General features: G+C 32.8%; 1 protein-coding gene, 2 long non-coding RNA genes and 1 pseudogene across 3 annotated transcripts; 3 read left to right on the plus strand and 1 right to left on the minus strand.

The window, feature by feature from the left end:
• Positions 1-2,958: 2,958 nt before the first annotated feature.
• LOC123907311 lies at positions 2,959-3,499 on the plus strand (annotated as a pseudogene).
• A 6,314-nt stretch (positions 3,500-9,813) lies between these two features.
• On the plus strand, positions 9,814-11,697 carry LOC123909067. The gene is made up of 5 exons (XR_006809810.1): positions 9,814-10,157; positions 10,290-10,384; positions 10,633-10,703; positions 10,849-10,993; positions 11,192-11,697. It is a non-coding gene; the product is annotated as an uncharacterized LOC123909067 (long non-coding RNA).
• Positions 11,698-19,984: 8,287 nt separating this feature from the next.
• Positions 19,985-20,429, minus strand: LOC123909069. Its single transcript, XR_006809812.1, has 3 exons — positions 20,349-20,429; positions 20,100-20,232; positions 19,985-20,003 (listed from the first exon to the last, which is right to left on the minus strand). It is a non-coding gene; the product is annotated as an uncharacterized LOC123909069 (long non-coding RNA).
• A 1,450-nt stretch (positions 20,430-21,879) lies between these two features.
• Positions 21,880-23,084, plus strand: LOC123909066. Its single transcript, XM_045959842.1, has 3 exons — positions 21,880-22,199; positions 22,342-22,474; positions 22,571-23,084. Exons 1-3 carry the CDS (start codon positions 21,892-21,894, stop codon positions 22,757-22,759), a joined length of 630 nt encoding a protein of 209 aa, XP_045815798.1. The 5' UTR covers positions 21,880-21,891; the 3' UTR covers positions 22,760-23,084.
• Positions 23,085-23,162: the final 78 nt, after the last annotated feature.

Raw genomic sequence — 23,162 nt, forward strand, 5'->3', positions numbered from 1 at the left:
CACGCCTCAAAGCTTCTTCGGATAAAAACTCAAATTAAAATCTCAAATAAAAATTCCATCATATTTAAATCTTTTCTCTCTTGAAACTCAGGTTGAAATTAGATCTAGTTGAGCCAAACAGTGGGGGATTAAACAAGGGATTTTAAGGATTGCCCTTTTGATTTGGTCCTTGCTTGGTTTTTGTTTTTTTTTGCACAAAAGAAAGAAAAGAAGAAGAAAGTCAAAATGAAATTCATTGTTGGTGCAAAACAAAAAGAGAGATTAATATGTTGCTGCTATTTTTTGTTTAATTGTTATATATATAAAGGTGGTGTTGTGGTTGATGAAAAACAAATTCATAATGGCAATAAAGTGATGGTCGTGAACGAAAGATTTGAGATTTTTATTTTCTGGAATATGTCGGGGTTTTGGGTTGAAGACACCGGAGAAGATGAAGATTCATGGATTTGTTTTAATTAAAAATGTTTATTTGTTTTATTAAATCATAATTTGTTTTTAATTAAAAAAATCATAAATTTGTGTTAATTCTCACTATATTCATAGGCACCAAATTTAGGCACGTATAAAAACAGTCCTACATTTTGTCGGACTTCTAAAAATAGTCTTCACGAGTCACATTGACATTAACCTTTACGGTGAAATTTAGGTTGATTGGGCAGACGAAAAATGCTACATAAATATCATGCATATTGATTTAATAACGTGAACGAGTAGAGACTAAGCATTAATTTAGGGTATGTGGCATCTATATGTCATTTTTTGTCTATTCAGTCAAACAAAATTTTACAGTGAAGACCAGTGTTCGAAACGATAAAAACATTAAAGACAATATTTTCAACCACTATGACAAGTATACCAATTGTGATTAAAATTATGTGCAATAATTGATAAATACCATTAATTTTAAAAGTATATCATATCAAAATTATTGTTGACTATATTATTCATCACGAAATATTTTTATGTCTTTCCTGATTATTGATTTTTTTCTACCGGATCATAAATTTAGAGAATAATTCTCATACTATAACACCTTCAACAATATTGAAATCTATTAAAAAAAAAGCATCTTTCACAATTCAATGTCTCATGTTAACAACTTCACCACAATTCGACTTAATTTACTCAGAGGTGTGTATAAACTTTCATTCTGTTTTGTGATTTATTATCTTTATTCTTGAAATCGATATTGTTTTAAAACTTTATGCTAACTATATATATATATATATATAAACAGGTCCTTTGAATCCCAGTCATTTATTTATCTGATCGAGAGAAGTTGGTTAATGAAATATTGCAAATTAGATATCGGACCTACTGCGTTGAGTTTTGCGTAACTGAAGTTAGTATAGTTCCAAATTTTTTAATAGATTTTTTTTACACCAAAATTCTCAGTTATTTATATTTAATTTAATTTTATATGTTATTTCTATTAAAATTATGATACCGAGTATTGATATTAGGATTTTCACACACGACACAATTTTGCATTTAGTTAGTGATTTCTATTATATTTAGATTGATACTTAGTCAGGAATAAATAATATGCAGTATTCATCATTTCATAGAACATTGTTAAATGGAAAAAACTCAAATTTATTTTTTCCTAACATTTCTATTGTTGTTCATTGATTTTATAGGGTGCATCGATGCTTCTGAAGATGTTTTCTGCTGATTTTCGACACGAAATTTATCGTTTCGCAACTTTGGTAGATCCGTTCGCGAATCAATTTAAAGTATTAGTCGAAAAAATTAACAATAATATTTATTTAACGCATGACTGATATGCTTTAAAAGATTTTTACAATATCAACCGTATCGGGGCTTGGGTTACATCGGTATACACCGGAAGAGGACAATTTGGTATAATTTTAAGGGATAGGTTTCGTGTAGTTATAAATTCATACTCATTATTTTGATTTTAACATTGCAGATTTAATATTAACAGATGATCAATTGATACAATATGCACTAGCAAATATTGAGATGATGTTACGTAGTTGTGGGGAGAGTTTAAAGGATTATCCTCCAATGCGTAGAGCAGACACATCATTAGTTTCTGATATACAAAATAGTTTAATACACGACGAATTGAATTATAACAGACAATCATTAGCTGAGGAACATGTTAGACTGATGTCAACTATGACTTCAGAGCAACGTAAAGTATATGACACAATCATGACAAGAGTTAACGAAAACAAACCTGGTGTGTTTTTTCTTTATGGTTATGGTGGTACAGGGAAGACATTTATCTGGAGGGTCATGTCAGCCGCATTACGCTCAAAAGGTGAGATAGTTTTAACAGTTGCCTCAAGTGGGATCGCTGCATTGCTTATACCTGGAGGTAGAACAGCACATTCAAAGTTTTGTATTCCTCTAAATGTTGACGAGTTTTTAACATGTACCATAGTTCCTAAAAGCCCTTTGGCGCTATTAATACAAAAAGCAAAGCTCATTATATGGGATGAAGCACCAATGATGCACAAACACTGTTTCGAAACTGTTGATCGAACTTTAAAAGATATTCTTAAGTCAGTTGATGAAAAAAATAAACACATTCCCTTCGGTGGAAAAGTTATTGTTTTTGGCGGAGATTTTAAACAAATTCTACCAGTAATACCCAAAGGTACAAGGCCATAAGTTGTTCATGCTTCTATTAATTCTTCGGTTCTTTGGAATTTTTGTGAAGTTTTAACATTGAGTAAAAACATGAGGCTTCTCGGTGGTGCTTCGAGTGCAGACGTTGAACAAAGAATATTGTTTTCTGAATGGGTTTTGGGTGTTGGCGATGGAGAAATTAGAGATGACAACGACGATGATTTAGAACTTGACATTCCATCAGATTTATTGATTCCAAATTCAGGTGATCCTCTTGCTTCTATCATTGAAAGCACCTATCCCCAACTTTTACAAAACATGAACGATATAACGTATTTCCAAAATAGAGCTATACTAGCTCCTAAAAATTCAATAGTCGACACAATAAATGATTATATGTTGGATTTAATTCCTGGTGAAGAAAAAACATATTTGAGTTATGATACTCCACTCACACAAAATGTAGACGGTCAAACAATGGATGATGTTCATACTCCCGAATTTTTGAACACGATTTCTACGTCGGGACTTACAAATCAAAAGTTGAGACTTAAAGTTGGAGTTCCAGTTATGCTATTAAGGAATTTGAATCAAAAATTAGTATTATGCAATGGAACAAGACTTATTATTACGAGATTGGAAAAACGTGCTCTTGAATGAAGGAAAAAGTATTTCAGGAAGTAATATTGGTGATCAGGTTTTCATACCTAGATTTTCTCTGACACCATCTGACGTGAGAATTCCTTTTAAATTTCAACTGAGACAATTTCCTATAATGATTTCTTTTGCGATGACTATTAATAAGAGTCAGGGACAATCTTTAAAGCATGTTGGGATATATCTTCCGTCGTCAGTGTTTTCACATGGTCAGTTGTATGCTTCAATTTCAAGAGTTACTTCTAGAAAAAAATTAAAAATATTGATCATTGATGACGACGGTGAAGATACGACTAAAACTTCGAATGTGGTCTATAAGGAAGTCTTTCGTAATATAACCTAATTTTCTTTGTATGAATATTTATCCAAAATTATTGTTGAACTATCGTTTAATGTTACTCAACTTTATTCATATACCTTACATTATTGGAATTATCATATCTTATTTAATCATTATATATCTTGCAGCTAATCAGACCCATGCACCGCACGGGTCGATGTTCTAGTTGATTTAATAACGTGAACGAGTAGAAACTAAGCATTAATTTAGGGTATGTGGCATCTATATGTCATTTTTTGTCTATTCAGTCAAACAAAATTTTACAGTGAAGACCAGTGTTCGAAACGATAAAAACATTAAAGACAAAAAATTATAATAAAAAAATATAAGGCTATTTTTAGAAGTTCGCCAAAATGTATGTAGTAAAAACATATTTAATTATTTTATAATGAAAAAAAAAAGTGATATTGTGTAAACGTGTTTTTTTTTCGTTACATGTGTAAACATGTTTTAGTTTGTAAATTTTATTCATTCTTTAAAATTATTTTTGGATAAAAAGAAGCAGTTTTTCTCTTTTTCTTTTGCATAGTGATAAAAAAAATGCATATAAATATAATAATTCGTTAAAATAAAATTTTCGTCTATAAAAAATAAAGAATATTAATTTTAGCCTCAAAAAATAAAAATAAGTTTTCGCCCTTCAAAAATTTTCTATTTTATTCTTTTATCTCTAATGAAAATAATTTAGACATGTGCCTTTAACATAAAGGAGTCGTAACATGCACATAAATGTCATTAGAGACAAAACGAAACGAAATTTTTTTGAGAGGACGATAATATCATATTTTATTTTTGGGACTAAAAATTTACGTAAACCATTTAAATAATTTATTAATACTACTACCTCCATTCCTAATTATAAGACTCTGTTTGACCACTGCACGTACGTCAATGCACAATTTTGATCACTAATATCTTCAATTGTTTATTAGTAAAAAAAATTTAAAAAATTGATATTTTGAAAATACTCTCAAAACAAATTGAACAAGATCTTATATGTTAATATTTATATTTATATATTATTTAAATGCAGTATATTTAACCCTATAAATTTGACCCTATAAACTTATTATATAGACTGAGAGAGTCGTATTCAAGCTTTTACATAGACTGAAATTTAATCATATTAGGTCTTTTGTTCGAATCTCATTGACAACAATATTATTATTATTATTATTATTATTATTGCTATGCAAGTGTAAGAAAAATATTGATTACTTTCTGATCAACAACAAAAAATTTATATTTTTATTAACCAACATAGTTATTTTTTTTTACGTAATTTGTTTTTGAAGAAAAAATTATATTTTTGATTAAAAATTAAAATGAACTGTACGCTTTTATAAATTAATAAAAAAAAAACTTATTTTTACAGAAACAACTTAAAATAAATTTTCAGTTTGAAAAAATTATAGTAAATGTATTATATTTGTTTTCATTTTTATTTCGACACACTAGAAGCATTAATCTATAACAATATATAAAGGGAATAAATGAGTTTGGACTGACTTTTTTTTGTCCATTTTGCCCTTAACTTCCTTTATGGCTTTTTAATTATTTCATAATTGCCCTTAACTTCATCTCTTCTTTTTTTTTTATTTTTTTTTTTATGGTTTTTTCATCTATATCTATTCTATACTATATATAAAGAGAATACATGTGTTTTGGTGTAGACTTTTCATAATACCAACATTACTCTTGCTTTTTTTTAGTAGCAACAAAAATCTTTTATTAACAAACTCACCATAACATAAAACACCTTTTTTTTAGCAGGAAAAATCTTTTATTAACAAACTAACCATAATATAAGACATATATATTTTTTTGGGTACGTTAGACACAGACAGGCGCGGACTGGCCTGCTAGTTTTAATAAATTTGTTATTCACAAATATTTGCGTCATGCATGATTTTTATAATAAATTATAAAATATAGATTAAATAATTAAATTAAACTTAACTAATTGATCAGTAACAAACAAAAATATCAGTCCCATTGACTTATTGTGACTCATTTTTAAGTGATTGTTGAAGGTGTGAAAACACAATAAGGGGGGGTTGAATTGTGTTTTAGGTAAGTTAAAACTTTTTCAAAGTTCTTAACTTAACTAAGCTCGCAACGGATAAGAGCAATAACAATAACCAAGATCAGAGAGAGAAAAGCACACAACAGATTTATACTGGTTCCTCTCACAAAACGAGAGTAGTCCAGTCCCCTTGCACTTCCAAGGGATTTCACTATAATCACACAAGATTACAATTGCTCAAGCACACAGCAAGAGACTTCACCACAATGCTCAAGCACACAACAATAGACTTCTCAAACTTACAAAAGTAAATAAAGTTCAATGATTGTAATAGAAATACTCTTAAGAGAACCTTTAAGATAAAATACAATGAGTACACAAAGACTTCAGAGTATTTAGACTAAGAGTGAAATTCTCGGTTCAGAGGTTGAGAGCTTGTATACGTGAATGAGGAATTGTTCGTGCGTGTTTTTATATATTGCAATTCACTTCTTCTAGTATATATATTACTGAGAAAGAGTCGTTACAAAATGACCGTTGATGGAGATAACCTTTTGTCTTCATGCATCTGTCTTGATGCAGTTTGGATGTTACTAAAACTAAGTAAGAGTTTCAGTAACTTTGACCATCTGCAGAGAAGACTTTCCTTATTCAGCTAAGAAGTCAGACAAGTCACGTTCTCCCTTATGGACAGACAAAATGTAAGTAGCTGTTCTGATCAAGGTTGAGAGGTCCTTTTCTTCATTGGTAAGAGAGTTGACCTTCAAATACGAATCTTCACACAATCCAAGATAACATCAGAGTTTGATTAACTTCTGAGTTGACAAGTTCTGAGGTCTTCATCCTCTGATACATGTAACTTCTGAAGATTCTTATTCTCTGAGATTCTTGAGAGACTCTGAGAGTTAACTTCTGAGTTGTCTTCAGAGCTTGCCTGTATCTAAGTTCTGCACACTTAAAATAAATTTTTAGTATCTCCAATTGTATATTTAATACTTTGTTATCATCAAAACCTTAATAGATTTAGGGGCAACAATTTTTAAATCAATTTTGTTCCAACAATCTCCCCCTTTTTGATGATGACAAACATAAGTATTAATTGACAATTGTTGTTAAATTAACTTATCATGTTTCTCTTGGGTTTGTGAGTTTTGCAAGCTCCCCCTAAGATTGATACTCCATAAAGTCTTAGCTTTAAGTATTATCCATGATATTTTAATTTAGTATAAGATTAAGTTGTTTTTATAGTGAAATAAAATTCCATATCTTTCTTCAGAACGAGAGGTTTGCAAGCTCTCCCCCTAAGTCACATAAGGTTAAGTTTGGATTGCACTCTTAACTTATTCTTACATATGAAATTTATTTTCAGTTGTAAAACACTTAGTCTCCACATAAGTTATTTAAAACAAATAATTGTAACAAACTTTATTAACAACTTTAAGCGTGGTTTCAGGTTTTTGACACATATCAATTAATGCCTAACTATCTCAATTAATGCGTAACTACTCCCCCTTTTGTCATTATCAAAAAGTAATAGTAAAAAAGTCAAAGATGTAAAATTCCAAGACAGTCAAGGGTAAAGATTGGTTGTTACGAAAAGAAATTAATTTTAGAGATAAAACCAACGCGCCAAATATGCTATAAATACATTACGCGATGTCATTGTCACTCACAAATAAACAAACTAAGCAAATAATATCAAACCAAAGAAGGATGAAAAGGTTTAGCATGAGAATCGCAGAATTCCGTCGAAAGAAAGAAGAAGAAAAAGAACGAGACAACAAGCAGCAGGAGAAACAAGAGAAGAAAAAACAGGAAGCTGAAATTATCATCATCTCATCTGAATCAGAGTCTGAAGAGGATGAGATTGATGCTGATTACGCTGAATACCTTGCAACGTATGTTCCTGAGGAGGAAGAAGAAGAAGAAGACCCAATTGAAATCTCCTCAGATGAATATGAGAGAAAATCTTCAGAACCTGAAGAATCTGAGATTTCATCAGAGTAGAAACTTAGGTTTTCTTTTTCTGTTGCAAATGTAATCAAGGCTTTCAGCCAATTTTAATAAAAAGTTTGAGTTTTCAACTTCTTGATTTTCTTTATCTGCTCCTTTAGATACTTGTTGAGTTTTCGTTTGCGTAAAAAAATAAACAATCAAGAACATGCAAAACCAATATTAAACGAGAACTTAAATAAAGAAACCAATGTTTTGAAAGTGCAACATCAAAATAAAGTAACATAAACAAATCAAAAACAGTGCAAAAACATAGAGCCCTAGGGTTTAGAGGTGGAGAGGAGAGCAAGAATTTGGTCAAATTTTGCATGAAGACCATCCACTTTAGAGTCCAAAGAGTCCTCTTTGCTAGCAAGAACTTGATGGTCAGACCTTTGAGCTCTAATAGCTTCCTCTAGAACTTTGAGCTTATCATCCACATCTGAATCCATAGGTGCTTTGCCTTTGTCAGAAGTAGAACCAACATCCTCTGGATACTCAATCAGCAAAACCGTCTCTTGAGCTAGCCTCTTTGTTTCAATGCGCTGTGCCTCTAATCTATTGAACAATTCAGATTCCATCCTGCAACCCTTAAGAGCTTGAAGAAGCATGTCATCCTCAGCCTTTCTGGCAGCTTCAGCTTCAGACCTTGTAGACTCAAGTTCTGCATGACTGAGAAAAGTCAATCTCTTTTGACTGGCTCGTTCTACAACATCCATCATAAGTCTGACAGCTTCCATTCCCCTTTGTCCAATCTCATTCTTAATCTCTTGACCAATCACTTCAGAAGATCACTCAGCTTGGCCTTGAGAGCATAGATTTCAGCATCCACATCATAGGGAAAGACTAGGAACTTATTCCTGAGCTCAGATAACCTCAGAAGATCACAGTAAAACTGATTTGATAGGCTATCAAAAGGGTCAGCTGAAGGGTCAGAGGTTTTGGAATAAGTGTAAGGGACATTATATGGTTTGGGTAGTTCAGGAGGAGTTTTGATAAACTTAATGAAGCTAAGATCTTTTCTGGAGATGTAGGAGACTACATCTACCTTTGGTTCGCCAAAGTGTGCAAAGGCTTCATCAAAGACAGATGCACGCATGACAAGATCATCCATGGTAAGAGGTGGAGGACGAGGAGCACAAGTGTGAACACGTACAGGAGATTCATGTTCAACACTTGGGGTTTTGGTTGGTTTAGAGTCCATAGGCTCAGATATGGGTTCAGGTGATTTGGTGGGAGAGGTTTGTTTAGGTTCATCTGGTTGTGGGTCAGATGATGGTTTAACTGGTGAGGATGGTGTGGAGGTAAGAGGTTGTTGTTTTTCTGGTGATTGGGGTTTAGCTGGTGATTTTTGTGGTTTAGTGGTTTCATGGGTGAAGGTATGTGTGTTTAGGGTGTCTGGGCTAAGATGTTTCTCTAGTTCAATGAGGGGGTCATCAGAGATAACTTGTTTGTCCTTCTGTTGAGACTTATCAGAGGAGGTAAGTTTGGAAAGCCTTTTCTTACCTCTTTTGATCAGCTCATTAGTTGAACAACTTTGTTCTTCTGAGTTTTCAGATGAAGAGATGTTTATGGGTTGAGATGAATCAGGGTGAATGGTTTGAAGGGGTTTGGTATAGCCTAATTCCTTATCAGTAGATGTGATCTTAAGAGATTTACCTTTAATAGCAGGAGCTTTTCTTCTTTGCTGTAGCTTAGCAGCAATGGTTTGCCTATCTGTATCAGTCTCTTCAGAATCAGCATCATCATCTAGCTGCAATTTCCTCTTCTGAGCCCCATATGATTCTTCATTAATCTTCTTAGCAGGAGCTTCATGCTTCTGCTTGGTTCTCTGTTCAGCTTCTTGTTCCACCTTAACACTACCACAAAAATTAGTTTTAATAGCGCCTATTTAATAGCGCTTATTTAAAAAGCGCTATAAAAGATTAACACGGAGGCCCTATAATAACGCTTTTGAAAAACCCGCTCTTGAAACTACACTGATACTCTATAATAGCATTTTTGAGAAAGTGCTATTAAAATCATGTCTTACAATAGCGTTTTTCATTTAAGCGCTATAATATGTGAAATTAGTAAATAAAAAATATGATGTCGTTGGGTGTCGAACCTGTGACCCTCTTATTATTGTTTTTTTTTTTAAACATCTTATTATTGTTAATAAAAAAAACAAATTGATATCAAAATTAAAATTAAAAAATAAACATAGAGTAATTCATCTCCGTCGAACCTCCATTGATGTCGTCTTACCTTGTCAAGGTCCACCGATCTCGTCGTCTATGTTCTTCGTTTCGACCCATCACCTCACAATCGAACCATATATCATTCGTTTTCTCTCCTTCAAACCCTAAATTGCTCTTCGTTATTAACACCTCTATCAACCATGTAACAAAAAAAAAACACCTCTATCAACCACGCTCGAACACCAGATTTGTCGCCCTCACCCCTTCTTCGATGCCTTTCGTTGACAGAAAGAAAGAAACTATCACGCAAAGGAGCTTTTTGCCAACCCCTTCACTGACGAGCTTCTGCCCTCATACACAGGTTTGATTTGAAACCCTAATCTTGTCTGATCCTTTGGTTTCTTGATTTTTCAATTAATTTAACCTTCTTTCAGTTCAATGTTGCAAATTGACAAGGACCACCTCCTTGATTTTTCAATTGCTTAAATTTCAGGTGTTGCAAACTATTTGATTTTGGATTTTAGTGTGGTATCATCTATTTGTTTTCAATCGCTTAGTATTGTTTATTTTGAGGTGTCTTCATTTCAGGTAATTCATTTTTTAAAGATAATTGTTTGATGATTAAGAATTTGAAACACCCTCACTTGCTTGTTGTGTGGTTTGTGAATGTATTGAAGAAATTGAAGTTGTAAATTTTAATCCATGTTTACATTATCTTCTTGCCATATATTAGATTAGGTTGTTCTATCTTTGTGTGATTTTATACATAGATTGTTGATCATCTTTGCCACATGAAAAAGTGTAAATCTATTAATCTTGCTGTTGTGTTTGAACAGTTGGAATGGTTCTTGTATAAAAAGGGTTGCTCAAATGCATCTTCTCCATAAATTTGTAGGTTACATTATAGGTGATGATTTTCAATTTTAAGTAAAAAAAGCTAAATTTATAATGTTTTCAATCCCTATAATGATGCATCTGTTACCGGAATTTAATTTAACTTACTCCCATTTCTAGTTGATATATTATGATTTCTCTTTGTTTTCATTGTACAGGAAACTTGACATGCTTTGATATATAAATTAAGAAGTGGTCAAAGTAATAGGTTCAAGTTCTTTGAAATTTGGTGGATGAGAATTTTCTGCATTTCCTCATAGGATTGATTGAAAAGGAGCATTTTTTCCAGTGCGTTTTTAAATGGTAGGTAGATTGGAACCGCTGCTACAACTATGAAATCTATTGAATTTGTGTTTCTCTGCATCTTTTCTCTCCGGTCGAGCCAAACTATTGATTCTTCCTCTTCTATTCTCTTTCGTTACCTCTTCTTTTTTCCTTTTTCAATTAGAACGGTTATTGAGTCCACCAAACTACCTCTTATTCCTTTCTTCGCTGTTGTAGGTTTCAACCGCACCAATTGAAGGTATTTGTTGATCTTGTTTCCTTTCATTGTAACTGCTCTTTTGTACATTTTATCTTTTAGGCATCATTTTCCACTTGATTATATTATTGGGTTTGAATTTTTGCTGTTATATTTCCTCTGCATTGTGGTTCTCAATTTGGATTTTCAGTTTTTTCTAGTTAATTTATAGTGTACTTATTGTGAATACTAAATCATAAGTAAGAATCTTGTATATATGTCACTACAAGAAAACAAGGTATTACTGGCGGCCAAAAGCCCTCAATAATGCACAAATTTCGTCAAAATTGCATGCATTACTGACGGCCATGGGCCCTCTGCAATTAGCTCGCCGGTATTGTTTACTGGCGGCCCAGGACCGTCAATAACGTTACTGACGGCCTGGAGCCGCCAATAATGCCCAACGGTCAATTCAAAAGGCATCCTCATTTGTGACGGCCTGCAGCCGCCAATAACGGAATTCGAGGGTGAATTCCTGGCGGACTGCAGTCGTCGGTAATGTTAAACGAATTAATTTTTTTTTTAATAATTTAATTATTTAAAAATCAATATTATTATTGATTTTTAAATAATTAAATTATTAATTTTTTTTTTAAATTCTAGTTTTAATAATTTAATTTTTTTAAAAAAATATACTGCATAATAAATAATTAAAAAATATTAAATATAATTTTATTTTTACAAAAAAATATTAAAATTTAATTAAAAGCATAATATATAAATACTTAACATAAGCATAATTAAACATACCATCATAAAAAGAAAACAATTAAACATAATAAATTGTCGTTATGTTATACAAATAATTAAATCAACAACAGATAATTAAAATTACACATCAAGGTCGGTCAGGCGGCTGATCTAGTGGTCGCTTCCCCTTGCCACTGTATGTTGGCTCACGCGGCCTTCCTTGGCCCCGGCCTCTACCTCCCTCATTTATTCTGAATGGGGGGAGTGTCGCTCGCGGAGGTCGTGCCACAGGCCTATGAACGAAGTTTCTGGCTTGATTGGGATCAAAGTTGGCTTGATTCGGGAAGAAGTTGTCTTGGGGTTGATTGAGGTTGTCATGTGGGATTATGAAGTCTTGTTGATATGGATTTGATGATCTCTGTCGATGGTATTCGGTGAAAGCAGTTTGTTGATTATTTCTACCGCTTCCGCCACTACTGCTTCCACTTGTTTGCCCAACAGGATCAAAAAATTGCAAATGAATTGGATCATTAAGCATTTGACTCATATCCTCTATGCTCATACTCAGTACTGGATCACCCTCTCGGTACTCCGGCAGCTGATTCAAATTGTCCATGCTATTCAAATCCGGTCGATATTCTTGTTCACCGACATTTTGATTTTGTCGTGCTGATCCCTGAGATGATGATCCAACCCCCGCCGCCCTCTGTTGCGCAAAGTATTCCTGCAAACGAAGTTCAACCCGTTGGTCCACCCGCTGATCAAATGTTGCTTCGTACTCTTCGCGAAATTCTTCTCGATACGTGGCCCTCATTTGCGCTAGATACTCATCATCGGTTTCCTCTCTTTGAGCTGGCCGAGAGCGTCCTGTACTCATACTAGATGAAGATGTGTAACTGACATCTCTCAAACCAGTTGGGTCACTTTCATATAAAGAAGATGTACACCCAGCAGCGAATTTGCGACCTCGATTCGCACCACCAGCATTCTTAACAAAAGCCAACGACATCTTGTTTCGACGAACCTCATCATTATCTCGCCTATGAGGTGGTAGTCTTTGTTGGTTGGCATTGTATTCTTCAGCCCAAATTTGCGTCAACCTCTACAATAAATTAAAAAATAATTATAATTAATTAATTATAATATTTAAATATAATTATAATGTTTAAAAAAATAATGTTATAAGAAATAAATAATAATATATATAAATACTTACCGAAACTTCTTGCGCCCTTGCCCCCGTCCATTCACCGGATTCTGCATACTTGTGCATCAGGTCATTCATTTCCATAAAGGTGGGTGAACGACCAAATTGTTGAATGAACTCAAGGCGAAGTGTTCCGGCAGATTTCGAACCTCCAGAGTGTACGCATGCACGATTGGCTTCATCAGTATTTCTGTTGTTTTTGTTCTTCTGACACTTTGCCTTATACTCTTCCTCTTCCCATCTTTGGCACAACAGAGGGTATGAATTACCAGCGAGCCAGAGTGGTGGTTTTGAAGGATCCTTTTTAACCTTTTTCCGTGCTTCAAAAAGTAAGGTCGACAGACGCTTGGTGGCTTTTTTGTTGAATATAGCCTTAATAGTCGCTGTGTGGTGATTTAGCCAAGTTACTTGCGACTACGAAAAATAAAGAAAAATTGTTAATAAATTAGTAAATATATGTTTAGTAACAAAATTGATTGAATAAAAAAGTAATTATAAATAAAAACGTACTCTGAAGCCATTCCAAAATTGTTGATATCCACGTTCATCTGCCCTGACCTCCGTCCAGTTGAGATATGAAGTTTGGAATTTGGATTTCAATGCATTATTGATTGCCTTCGTCGCCGCATTTTGGGGTTGCAAACTGCACAAAAATGAATTAAAACAATTTATATATATATATATATATTAGTTAAGAATAATAATCATATATATCCAATTAATTTATTAAACACAAATTCTTAATAATAATTAACTTACTCTGTGGCGGTATATGGCATGATGATGGGTCTATCATACCGGTCAACCAACAATTCATGTTGAGGAGCTAGAAGTGCAATTTCGGCAATTTCCTCATCCTCGTGGTCATCATCGTCGTCGTAGGAGTCGTACTCCTCTTTCACACCATCTACAGTTCAAGACTTGGGCATACCCTCCAAGTATCGATTCCGAACAACGCGACGGGGTAAAGCACGTCTACGTCCTCCGCGTCCGACGCCCGGTGGTGGTGGAATATCATCAATGTCATCATCAACATTGTCATCATCGAAATTTTCTTCATCTGGATTCATCTATAATAAAGAAATATATGACAAATATATATATATATATATATATATAATTAAGAAATACATGACAAATATATATATATAAGTATCACCAGTAACTTGAATTGTTCTTTCAACTGTTTTGACAGCATAACGAGATAATAAATCAAAAGTTCCAAATTTATAAATTTGTTTAGACGGAACAGAAGGAATAGTCCATCTGTTTAATTTTTCCAAATTCTTTGGATATTCTATTGAATCTTCATTTTTTATTGAATTATTTTGATTATTATCATAATCTTCAATTTCGTCCATAAAACAAACAAGAATTGTTATGGCTGGCAAGATAGTAACTTTGTCTGATGAAACTACCAATAAAATTTTCTCAACAAATCTTCAGTCTTCTGAGCAAACGCAACAAGCGTTTAACTATCAACCCGAAGGGATAGACAGACAAAGTCTCAAATCTCAGAGGTTACATAGTTCTTAGGAAAAACAGGCAAAAGATCAACCAAACCCCTTCCCCGGGGAAAAACGGGATCAAGCCTTACACTAAGAAATATGACAAGTTCAAAATGAACAAAGAAGATTGGTAAACAAAATTTTACTAATTTTTTCATCAGATCTAATTACTAGGTTGTCAAGCCATAACAGGAATTTAGCAACTAATTGTCATTACAATTAGTAAATTTAAAGATTAAGATATACCTGAATCGTTCAGTATGATAAAGGCTCTGATACCAACAGTATGTAATGTTTTTATAATAAGACGGAAGTGCTACAGTGCCGTCGCAGCAGGGTGTAATGTAGGAAAAGGTTTTAAGAAGAAAGTATATAATTTTTATTTCTGATGTTGTTATTCGATGATTTACAAGTGAGGCAAAGACCTCTATATATAGGGAAATAAGGGATCACTATTTGATCCGGTAAAAGGTAACATTAACCTACAGCTGTCCAACCCAAATAAACAAAGGATAGTGGGATAATGCCGGGTGCTCAATGGGCCCCATCGTCACATCTGTCGCACTATCATACAAAAAAGCATCAAAAAAGCATAAAATATAATTTACAAACGGACAACTGACATATTAAACTTTAATAAAGTTGATAAAGACCTATTTGTCTTGTTTTGCCGACAACAAGGTTCAGCTGAATTATGATTAACTTATTGACCAGTTAATTTATTTTTACTGGTTCTTGTCCTTCTTGGTCCTTATTGACTGGATCATGGCATCCCAGAAGTCTTCCTGGGTAGGTTCATCCTCCGGCTGAGATTCCCCAGCTAAACCTTCAAACATATTTTGCCCAACGGATCCTTGGGAAGAAGTGGACATATTATCTCCTTTTGCTGTTGAGGGAAAAGCATTAAAAAACTGGGTTTTCATATGGTCCAAAATTCTGACCATGATTTCTTCTTCTGATTCTTTAGGATATTTCCTTTGAAAATAATCTTTCAAATTAGCCATAGAGTCCTGGCTGCTATGGCCTTTGGTACTTGTGGCTTTATCCTCATTAATAACAATTTTTATCCTGGATATTAAATCCTGAATATCTTCAGAACTCATCTTGGTCCACCATTTGTAAAAGAAATTTCTTTCCAAAATGGGGATGTTAAATTCATCTTTGGATATGGTTACTGTCCACCTCCATATCCATGGGATTTGAAATTTTATGAAGAATAAACAGGGACATTGTCCTGTAATTAGCTTATTGGAAGCTATCTTTGATATTAAAGAGCTATTGTCACACCACGGAGTATATAATTCTCCTACTTCCTTAGGTAAGATTTCTAGAGAAGGACCAAATTTGATCCACCAATTAAAAAACCAATTTGGCATGGGTTTCTCCACAATTTCTGGATTTACCGAGAAAAACCAAGAATGTTTGTTTTTCGGATTTTGGTAATAAAAAGCTTGGGTAAAAGCCTGGATATAATCCCAATAATTAAAGTAAATATATTTACCCTCAGCAATTTTTATTGCCTTTTCACCATTTGGATTCAGACCCCATTCTCTTGGTAATAAGATTTTGTTTATATGACATTTACTGAAGTTTATGAAACTTTCTGGATTATTATTCTGATAATAATGTGTTATAGTTACTGATTCAGTAACTGTCAGCAAAATTTCTAAATTTGGCCTTGATTTGCCATAAAGTCCAGCATATCCTCTGGATTCTAAATATCTTGTTTTAATTGACCATCCGTCAATACTGGTTAATGACAAATCTTCGTCATCAATATGGATTATCTTTTCTGTGACAGGATTTTCAAAATATTCAGATACCTGTTCTTTTGGTTCATTAACCATTATCTCTTTGTAAGATATTATCTTATTTGAAGATGAAGAAGATTGATCTTCTTTCTTGGGTGGGGCAGGCAATTGCCTAAGTTTTCCCACTGTAGTCCAATCCCCTATTAGGGAAATATTCTGTTCTTGGTAAGGCAACATATTGTTACCTCCTCTTCCGCCACGACCAGAATTACGGCCTCGGCCTCTTCCCCTATAAGGGGTTGTCATTACCCTGCAAAAATTCACGGGTTAAATAATCAGCAAGAGAATTATTTTCTCCTTTAATATATTGAATATCAAATTCAAAAGCAGATAATTGAGCCTGCCAACTAGCAAAAATATGTTTTGCTACAAGGGTCTTTACATCCTTCTCAATGATTGATTTAGCAGAGCTACAATCAATTCTTAAAAGAAATTTTTGATTTAATAAATCACTTTGAAATTTTGAAATACATTTAATAATGGAAAGCATTTCTTTCTTAATAGTCGAATATTTTGACTGAGTCTGGTTCCATTTACCAGAGGTGAATCTCACCAAAACTTCTTTATTAGTTTCAGGATTGACTTGTTTTAATATTCCTCCATAGCCAATATTAGAAGCATCAGTTTCTACTATTTTAAACAACTTTGGATTTGCCAAAGATAAACAAGGAAGGCATTTAACCCTAGTTTTAATTCTCTGGACTGCCTTTGTATGGGCATCTGTCCAAGGGTCAGGCTTATTTTTAAGCCTATTATAAAGAATTGCAGTATCACTGGATAAATTCTTGTAATAATCTGAAATATAATTCAAACTTCCTAAAAATCTCTGTAATTGGGTTTTGTCTAACATGACATCAGGAAATTTGGAAGCAAATTCAATGCTTCTTTCTATAGGAATTATAGTTCCTTGGTCAATCATATGACCCAGAAATCTAACTTTAGTTTGAAATATTTTCATCTTGGTAGCCGATAAGACTAAACCATTGTTTTTAACAACATTCTTAAATATTCTTAAATGTTTTATATGTTGTTCAATTGTTTTAGAAAATACTAAAACATCATCAATATAAACTATTATGAATTCAGAATATGGATTAAAAATATCATTCATGATTTTCTGAAATTCAGAAGGAGCATTTTTTAATCCAAATGGAAGTACATTCCATTCAAACTGTCCAAATGGAACAGTAAAAGCTGTTTTATATTTATCATTTTCAGTTATCTGGATTTGCCAGTATCCTGATTTCATATCAAATTTTGAGAAGATTAAAGCATCACTTAATCTATCTAATAAATCTTTTTTATTAGGAATAGGATACCTAATCCATTTTAAAACCTTATTAAGAGGTTTATAATTTATTACTAATCTAGGAACTCCTCGTTCCTTTTCAGCTGCCTTATTAACATAGAAAGCAGTACAACTCCAAGGAGACTTAGAGTGTCTAATTAGACCTTTGTCTAAAAGAGATTGTATTTCTTTTTTACACAAATTTAGGTAATCATTATTCATTTGGGCTGGCCTAGCTTTAGTTGGGATCTGACTTTCATTAAAGTCATCTATATAAGGTAAAGAAACAACATGTTTCTTTCTATCCCAAAAAGCGTTTGGGAGATCATTACAGATTTCTGTAGTAAATTCCTGTTCTAAAGACTTAATTTTTCTTTTAATATCATAAGTTTCAAGTTGCTCATTAATATTAAGCACACTAATTTCTTCTTTTAAAAAACATAATTGTTTTTCTTTTTTCAAAAGGATATCTTTGACTTCATTTAACATCCTAGTTTGAGGATCTGTTATAAATTCAAAAGTAATTTTTTGATCATTTATAAAAGTAGTAATTCCCTTTTGATCAATATTAATAATAGGCATAATGTTATGCAAAAAGGGAGTACCTAATATAATCCTGTGAGTTAAATTTTTAACTAGTATAAAATGGGTTGGTAAACAAATATTTTTGTTACAAATATAAGCATTAGATAATTTATAATTAACTTGGAGTTTATCTCCTCCTGCCTGAGTTAAAGATTGAGTGGTTTTTACAAAATACTTTGTCGGAATTATTCCTTCTTGAATACAATTAAGGTCTGCACCACTATCCACTAGGGCAACCTCATTTTCAAGAATAAAACTTTTATTAATAACAAGAGTTATTTTAACAAACCATTTTTGCGATGTAACTCTTTCAAGAAGACTGAGATAGCTATTGCTAGATGATGGACTATCATTACTAGAAACAATATTTTCTATTTTATTAGAATTTTCTAATAAACTAATTCTTTTAGCTAGAACATCATTGTTTTTCTTAATATAAGAAATTTCAGATTTTAAAAGATTTATTTCTCTTTTTAAATCATTTATAGAAACAGGAGTTTCTCGTTCATTAGATTGACGAAACCTAGATAAGACTTCGCTAAGCTGATAAGGGGCTTCTGTAACTAGGGGAGTTTTCTCTCTAGAGCTATCCTTTATTAAAGTTTCTATTAACTTTCTTCTTAAATTATCATCTGAAATGGATTCTAAAGCTTTTAAAGCTTCATCCTGTTCATTGGTCAAAACATTCAGACCATTCATTTCTACTATAGATTTCCAATAACTTAGTTCATTACATTGACAGTCATTATTGTCAGATGTGTCTGAAGAAGAGCTATAGCTAACCTCATTGTTAGAGGACTCAGCTTCAGATTCAGAATTAGAATTAATAAGAAGAACCTTTTCTAACTGATTTCTAAGTTCTTCATCCTCAATTTCATTTAGGGCTTTTTTAGTCCTACATTGATTGGCATAATGACCGACCTTTCCACATTTGTGGCAAGTTATGTCAAGCTTTTTAGCTTTTCTTTTTCTACTAAAGTTAGGATTATAATCCTTATATTTTGGCTTGGAATAATTTTTTCTACGTTTTTTCTTGTAGGAATACTTGTAAGTATCTGTGGGATATATATATATATATATATATATATATATATATATATATATATATATATATATATATATATATATATATATATATATATTGTTTTATAATTCATCATCATTAAACGATAAACAAATGCAACCAAAAACAAATATTCAAGTACAACGATTAATATTATTACAACGCGAGTAACTATATTATAAAATTAATTGTCATCCCAATCTGATACATCTTCATCATCACTGCCTTCATCATCACCATTAGCTTCGACGTCCTCTTCATCAACATCACCATCAGAAGGTACTTCTTCGGCTTCTTCTTGTACACAAAGTTGATTAAAAGTTTCAACTGCAATGACATCATCAACATTGGACATCTCATCTTCCTGATATGGTTCATCTTCACGTTCATCTATCTCAGTTTTTTCAATCAGACCCCTTGGTTTTGATGTTATTGCGGCACACCAACCTCGCTTATCCCTCGTAGTCGATGGATAAGGGACATAGTGAACTTGTCTGAGCGAGCCAGAGTGGTGGTTTTGAAGGATCATTTTTAACCTTTTTCCGTGCTTCAAAAAGTAAGGTCGACAGACGCTTGGTGGCTTTTTTGTTGAATATAGCCTCAATAGTCGCTGTGTGGTTATTTAGCCAAGTTACTTGCGACTACGAAAAATAAAGAAAAATTGTTAATAAATTAGTAAATATATGTTTAGTAACAAAATTGATTGAATAAAAAAGTAATTATAAATAAAAACGTACTCTGAAGCCATTCCAAAATTGTTGATATCCACGTTCATCTGCCCTGACCTCCGTCCAGTTGAGATATGAAGCTTGGAATTTGGATTTCAATGCATTATTGATTGCCTTCGTCGCCGCATTTTGGGGTTGCAAACTGCACAAAAATGAATTAAAACAATATATATATATATATATATATTAGTTAAGAATAATAATCATATATATCCAATTAATTTATTAAACACAAATTCTTAATAATAATTAACTTACTCTGTGGCGGTATATGGCATGATGAGTCTATCATACCGGTCAACCAACAATTCATGTTGAGGAGCTAGAAGTGCAATTTCGGCAATTTTCTCATCCTCGTGGTCATCATCGTCGTTGTAGGAGTCGTACTCCTCTTTCACACCATCTACAGTTCGAGACTTGGGCATACCCTCCAAGTATCGATTCCGAACAACGCGACGGGGTAAAGCACGTCTACGTCCTCCGCGTCCGACGCCCGGTGGTGGTGGAATATCATCAATGTCATCATCAACATTGTCATCATCGAAATTTTCTTCATCTGGATTCATCTATAATAAAGAAATATATGACAAATATATATATATATATATATATATATATATATATATATATATATATATATATATATATATATATATATATATATATATATATATATGGTGAAGTCCGAAGTGATTCCTTACTCTATAAAAGGATCCTTCATTTGTATTAGGAAGCATGCAAAATTTTCAGATCAAAACCTGAAGATACTTGACTTGCTTCAAATATTTGTAAGTATTAATTATTCAATAAAAATGTTTTATTATAATTTCTTCTTTCTTATATTAACTTTCCAAATTATATTCTATATAACCTCTGATTCAGTTTGCAACCCCAAAATGCGGCGACGAAGGCAATCAATAATGCATTGAAATCCAAATTCCAAGCTTCATATCTCAACTGGACGGAGGTCAGGGCAGATGAACGTGGATATCAACAATTTTGGAATGGCTTCAGAGTACGTTTTTATTTATAATTACTTTTTTATTCAATCAATTTTGTTACTAAACATATATTTACTAATTTATTAACAATTTTTCTTTATTTTTCGTAGTCGCAAGTAACTTGGCTAAATCACCACACAGCGACTATTGAGGCTATATTCAACAAAAAAGCCACCAAGCGTCTGTCGACCTTACTTTTTGAAGCACGGAAAAAGGTTAAAAAGGATCCTTCAAAACCACCACTCTGGCTCGCTCAGACAAGTTCACTATGTCCCTTATCCATCGACTACGAGGGATAAGCGAGGTTGGTGTGCCGCAATAACATCAAAACCAAGGGGTCTGATTGAAAAAAATGAGATAGATGAACGTGAAGATGAACCATATCAGGACGATGAGATGTCCAATGTTGATGATGTCATTGCAGTTGAAACTTTTAATCAACTTTGTGTACAAGAAGAAGCCGAAGAAGTACCTTCTGATGGTGATGTTGATGAAGAGGACGTCGAAGCTAATGGTGATGATGAAGGCAGTGATGATGAAGATGTATCAGATTGGGATGACAATTAATTTTATAATATAGTTACTCGCGTTGTAATAATATTAATCGTTGTACTTGAATATTTGTTTTTGGTTGCATTTGTTTATCGTTTAATGATGATGAATTATAAAACAATATATATATATATATATATATATATATATATATATATATATATATATATATATATATATATATATATATATATATATATATATATATATATATATATATATATTTGTCATATATTTCTTTATTATAGATGAATCCAGATGAAGAAAATTTCGATGATGACAATGTTGATGATGACATTGATGATATTCCACCACCACCGGGCGTCGGACGCGGAGGACGTAGACGTGCTTTACCCCGTCGCGTTGTTCGGAATCGATACTTGGAGGGTATGCCCAAGTCTCGAACTGTAGATGGTGTGAAAGAGGAGTACGACTCCTACAACGACGATGATGACCACGAGGATGAGGAAATTGCCGAAATTGCACTTCTAGCTCCTCAACATGAATTGTTGGTTGACCGGTATGATAGACTCATCATGCCATATACCGCCACAGAGTAAGTTAATTATTATTAAGAATTTGTGTTTAATAAATTAATTGGATATATATGATTATTATGCTTAACTAATATATATATATATATATATATATATATATATATATATATATATATATTGTTTTAATTCATTTTTGTGCAGTTTGCAACCCCAAAATGCGGCGACGAAGGCAATCAATAATGCATTGAAATCCAAATTCCAAGCTTCATATCTCAACTGGACGGAGGTCAGGGCAGATGAACGTGGATATCAACAATTTTGGAATGGCTTCAGAGTACGTTTTTATTTATAATTACTTTTTTATTCAATCAATTTTGTTACTAAACATATATTTACTAATTTATTAACAATTTTTCTTTATTTTTCGTAGTCGCAAGTAACTTGGCTAAATCACCACACAGCGACTATTGAGGCTATATTCAACAAAAAAGCCACCAAGCGTCTGTCGACCTTACTTTTTGAAGCACGGAAAAAGGTTAAAAAGGATCCTTCAAAACCACCACTCTGGCTCGCTCAGACAAGTTCACTATGTCCCTTATCCATCGACTACGAGGGATAAGCGAGGTTGGTGTGCCGCAATAACATCAAAACCAAGGGGTCTGATTGAAAAAAATGAGATAGATGAACGTGAAGATGAACCATATCAGGAAGATGAGATGTCCAATGTTGATGATGTCATTGCAGTTGAAACTTTTAATCAACTTTGTGTACAAGAAGAAGCCGAAGAAGTACCTTCTGATGGTGATGTTGATGAAGAGGACGTCGAAGCTAATGGTGATGATGAAGGCAGTGATGATGAAGATGTATCAGATTGGGATGACAATTAATTTTATAATATAGTTACTCGCGTTGTAATAATATTAATCGTTGTACTTGAATATTTGTTTTTGGTTGCATTTGTTTATCGTTTAATGATGATGAATTATAAAACAATATATATATATATATATATATATATATAT

Source organism: Trifolium pratense, linkage group LG2 (assembly GCF_020283565.1).
Source record: "Trifolium pratense cultivar HEN17-A07 linkage group LG2, ARS_RC_1.1, whole genome shotgun sequence".
Classification (NCBI taxonomy): domain Eukaryota; kingdom Viridiplantae; phylum Streptophyta; class Magnoliopsida; order Fabales; family Fabaceae; genus Trifolium; species Trifolium pratense.

Coding starts and splice junctions, on each gene's coding strand:
- LOC123909066 (XM_045959842.1), top strand. CDS start 21,892: ATGAATCCAGATGAAGAAAATTTCGATGATGACAATGTTGATGATGAC. Junction 22,200..22,341: donor ATGCCATATACCGCCACAGA/GTAAGTTAATTA, acceptor ATTTTTGTGCAG/TTTGCAACCCCAAAATGCGG. Junction 22,475..22,570: donor AATTTTGGAATGGCTTCAGA/GTACGTTTTTAT, acceptor TATTTTTCGTAG/TCGCAAGTAACTTGGCTAAA.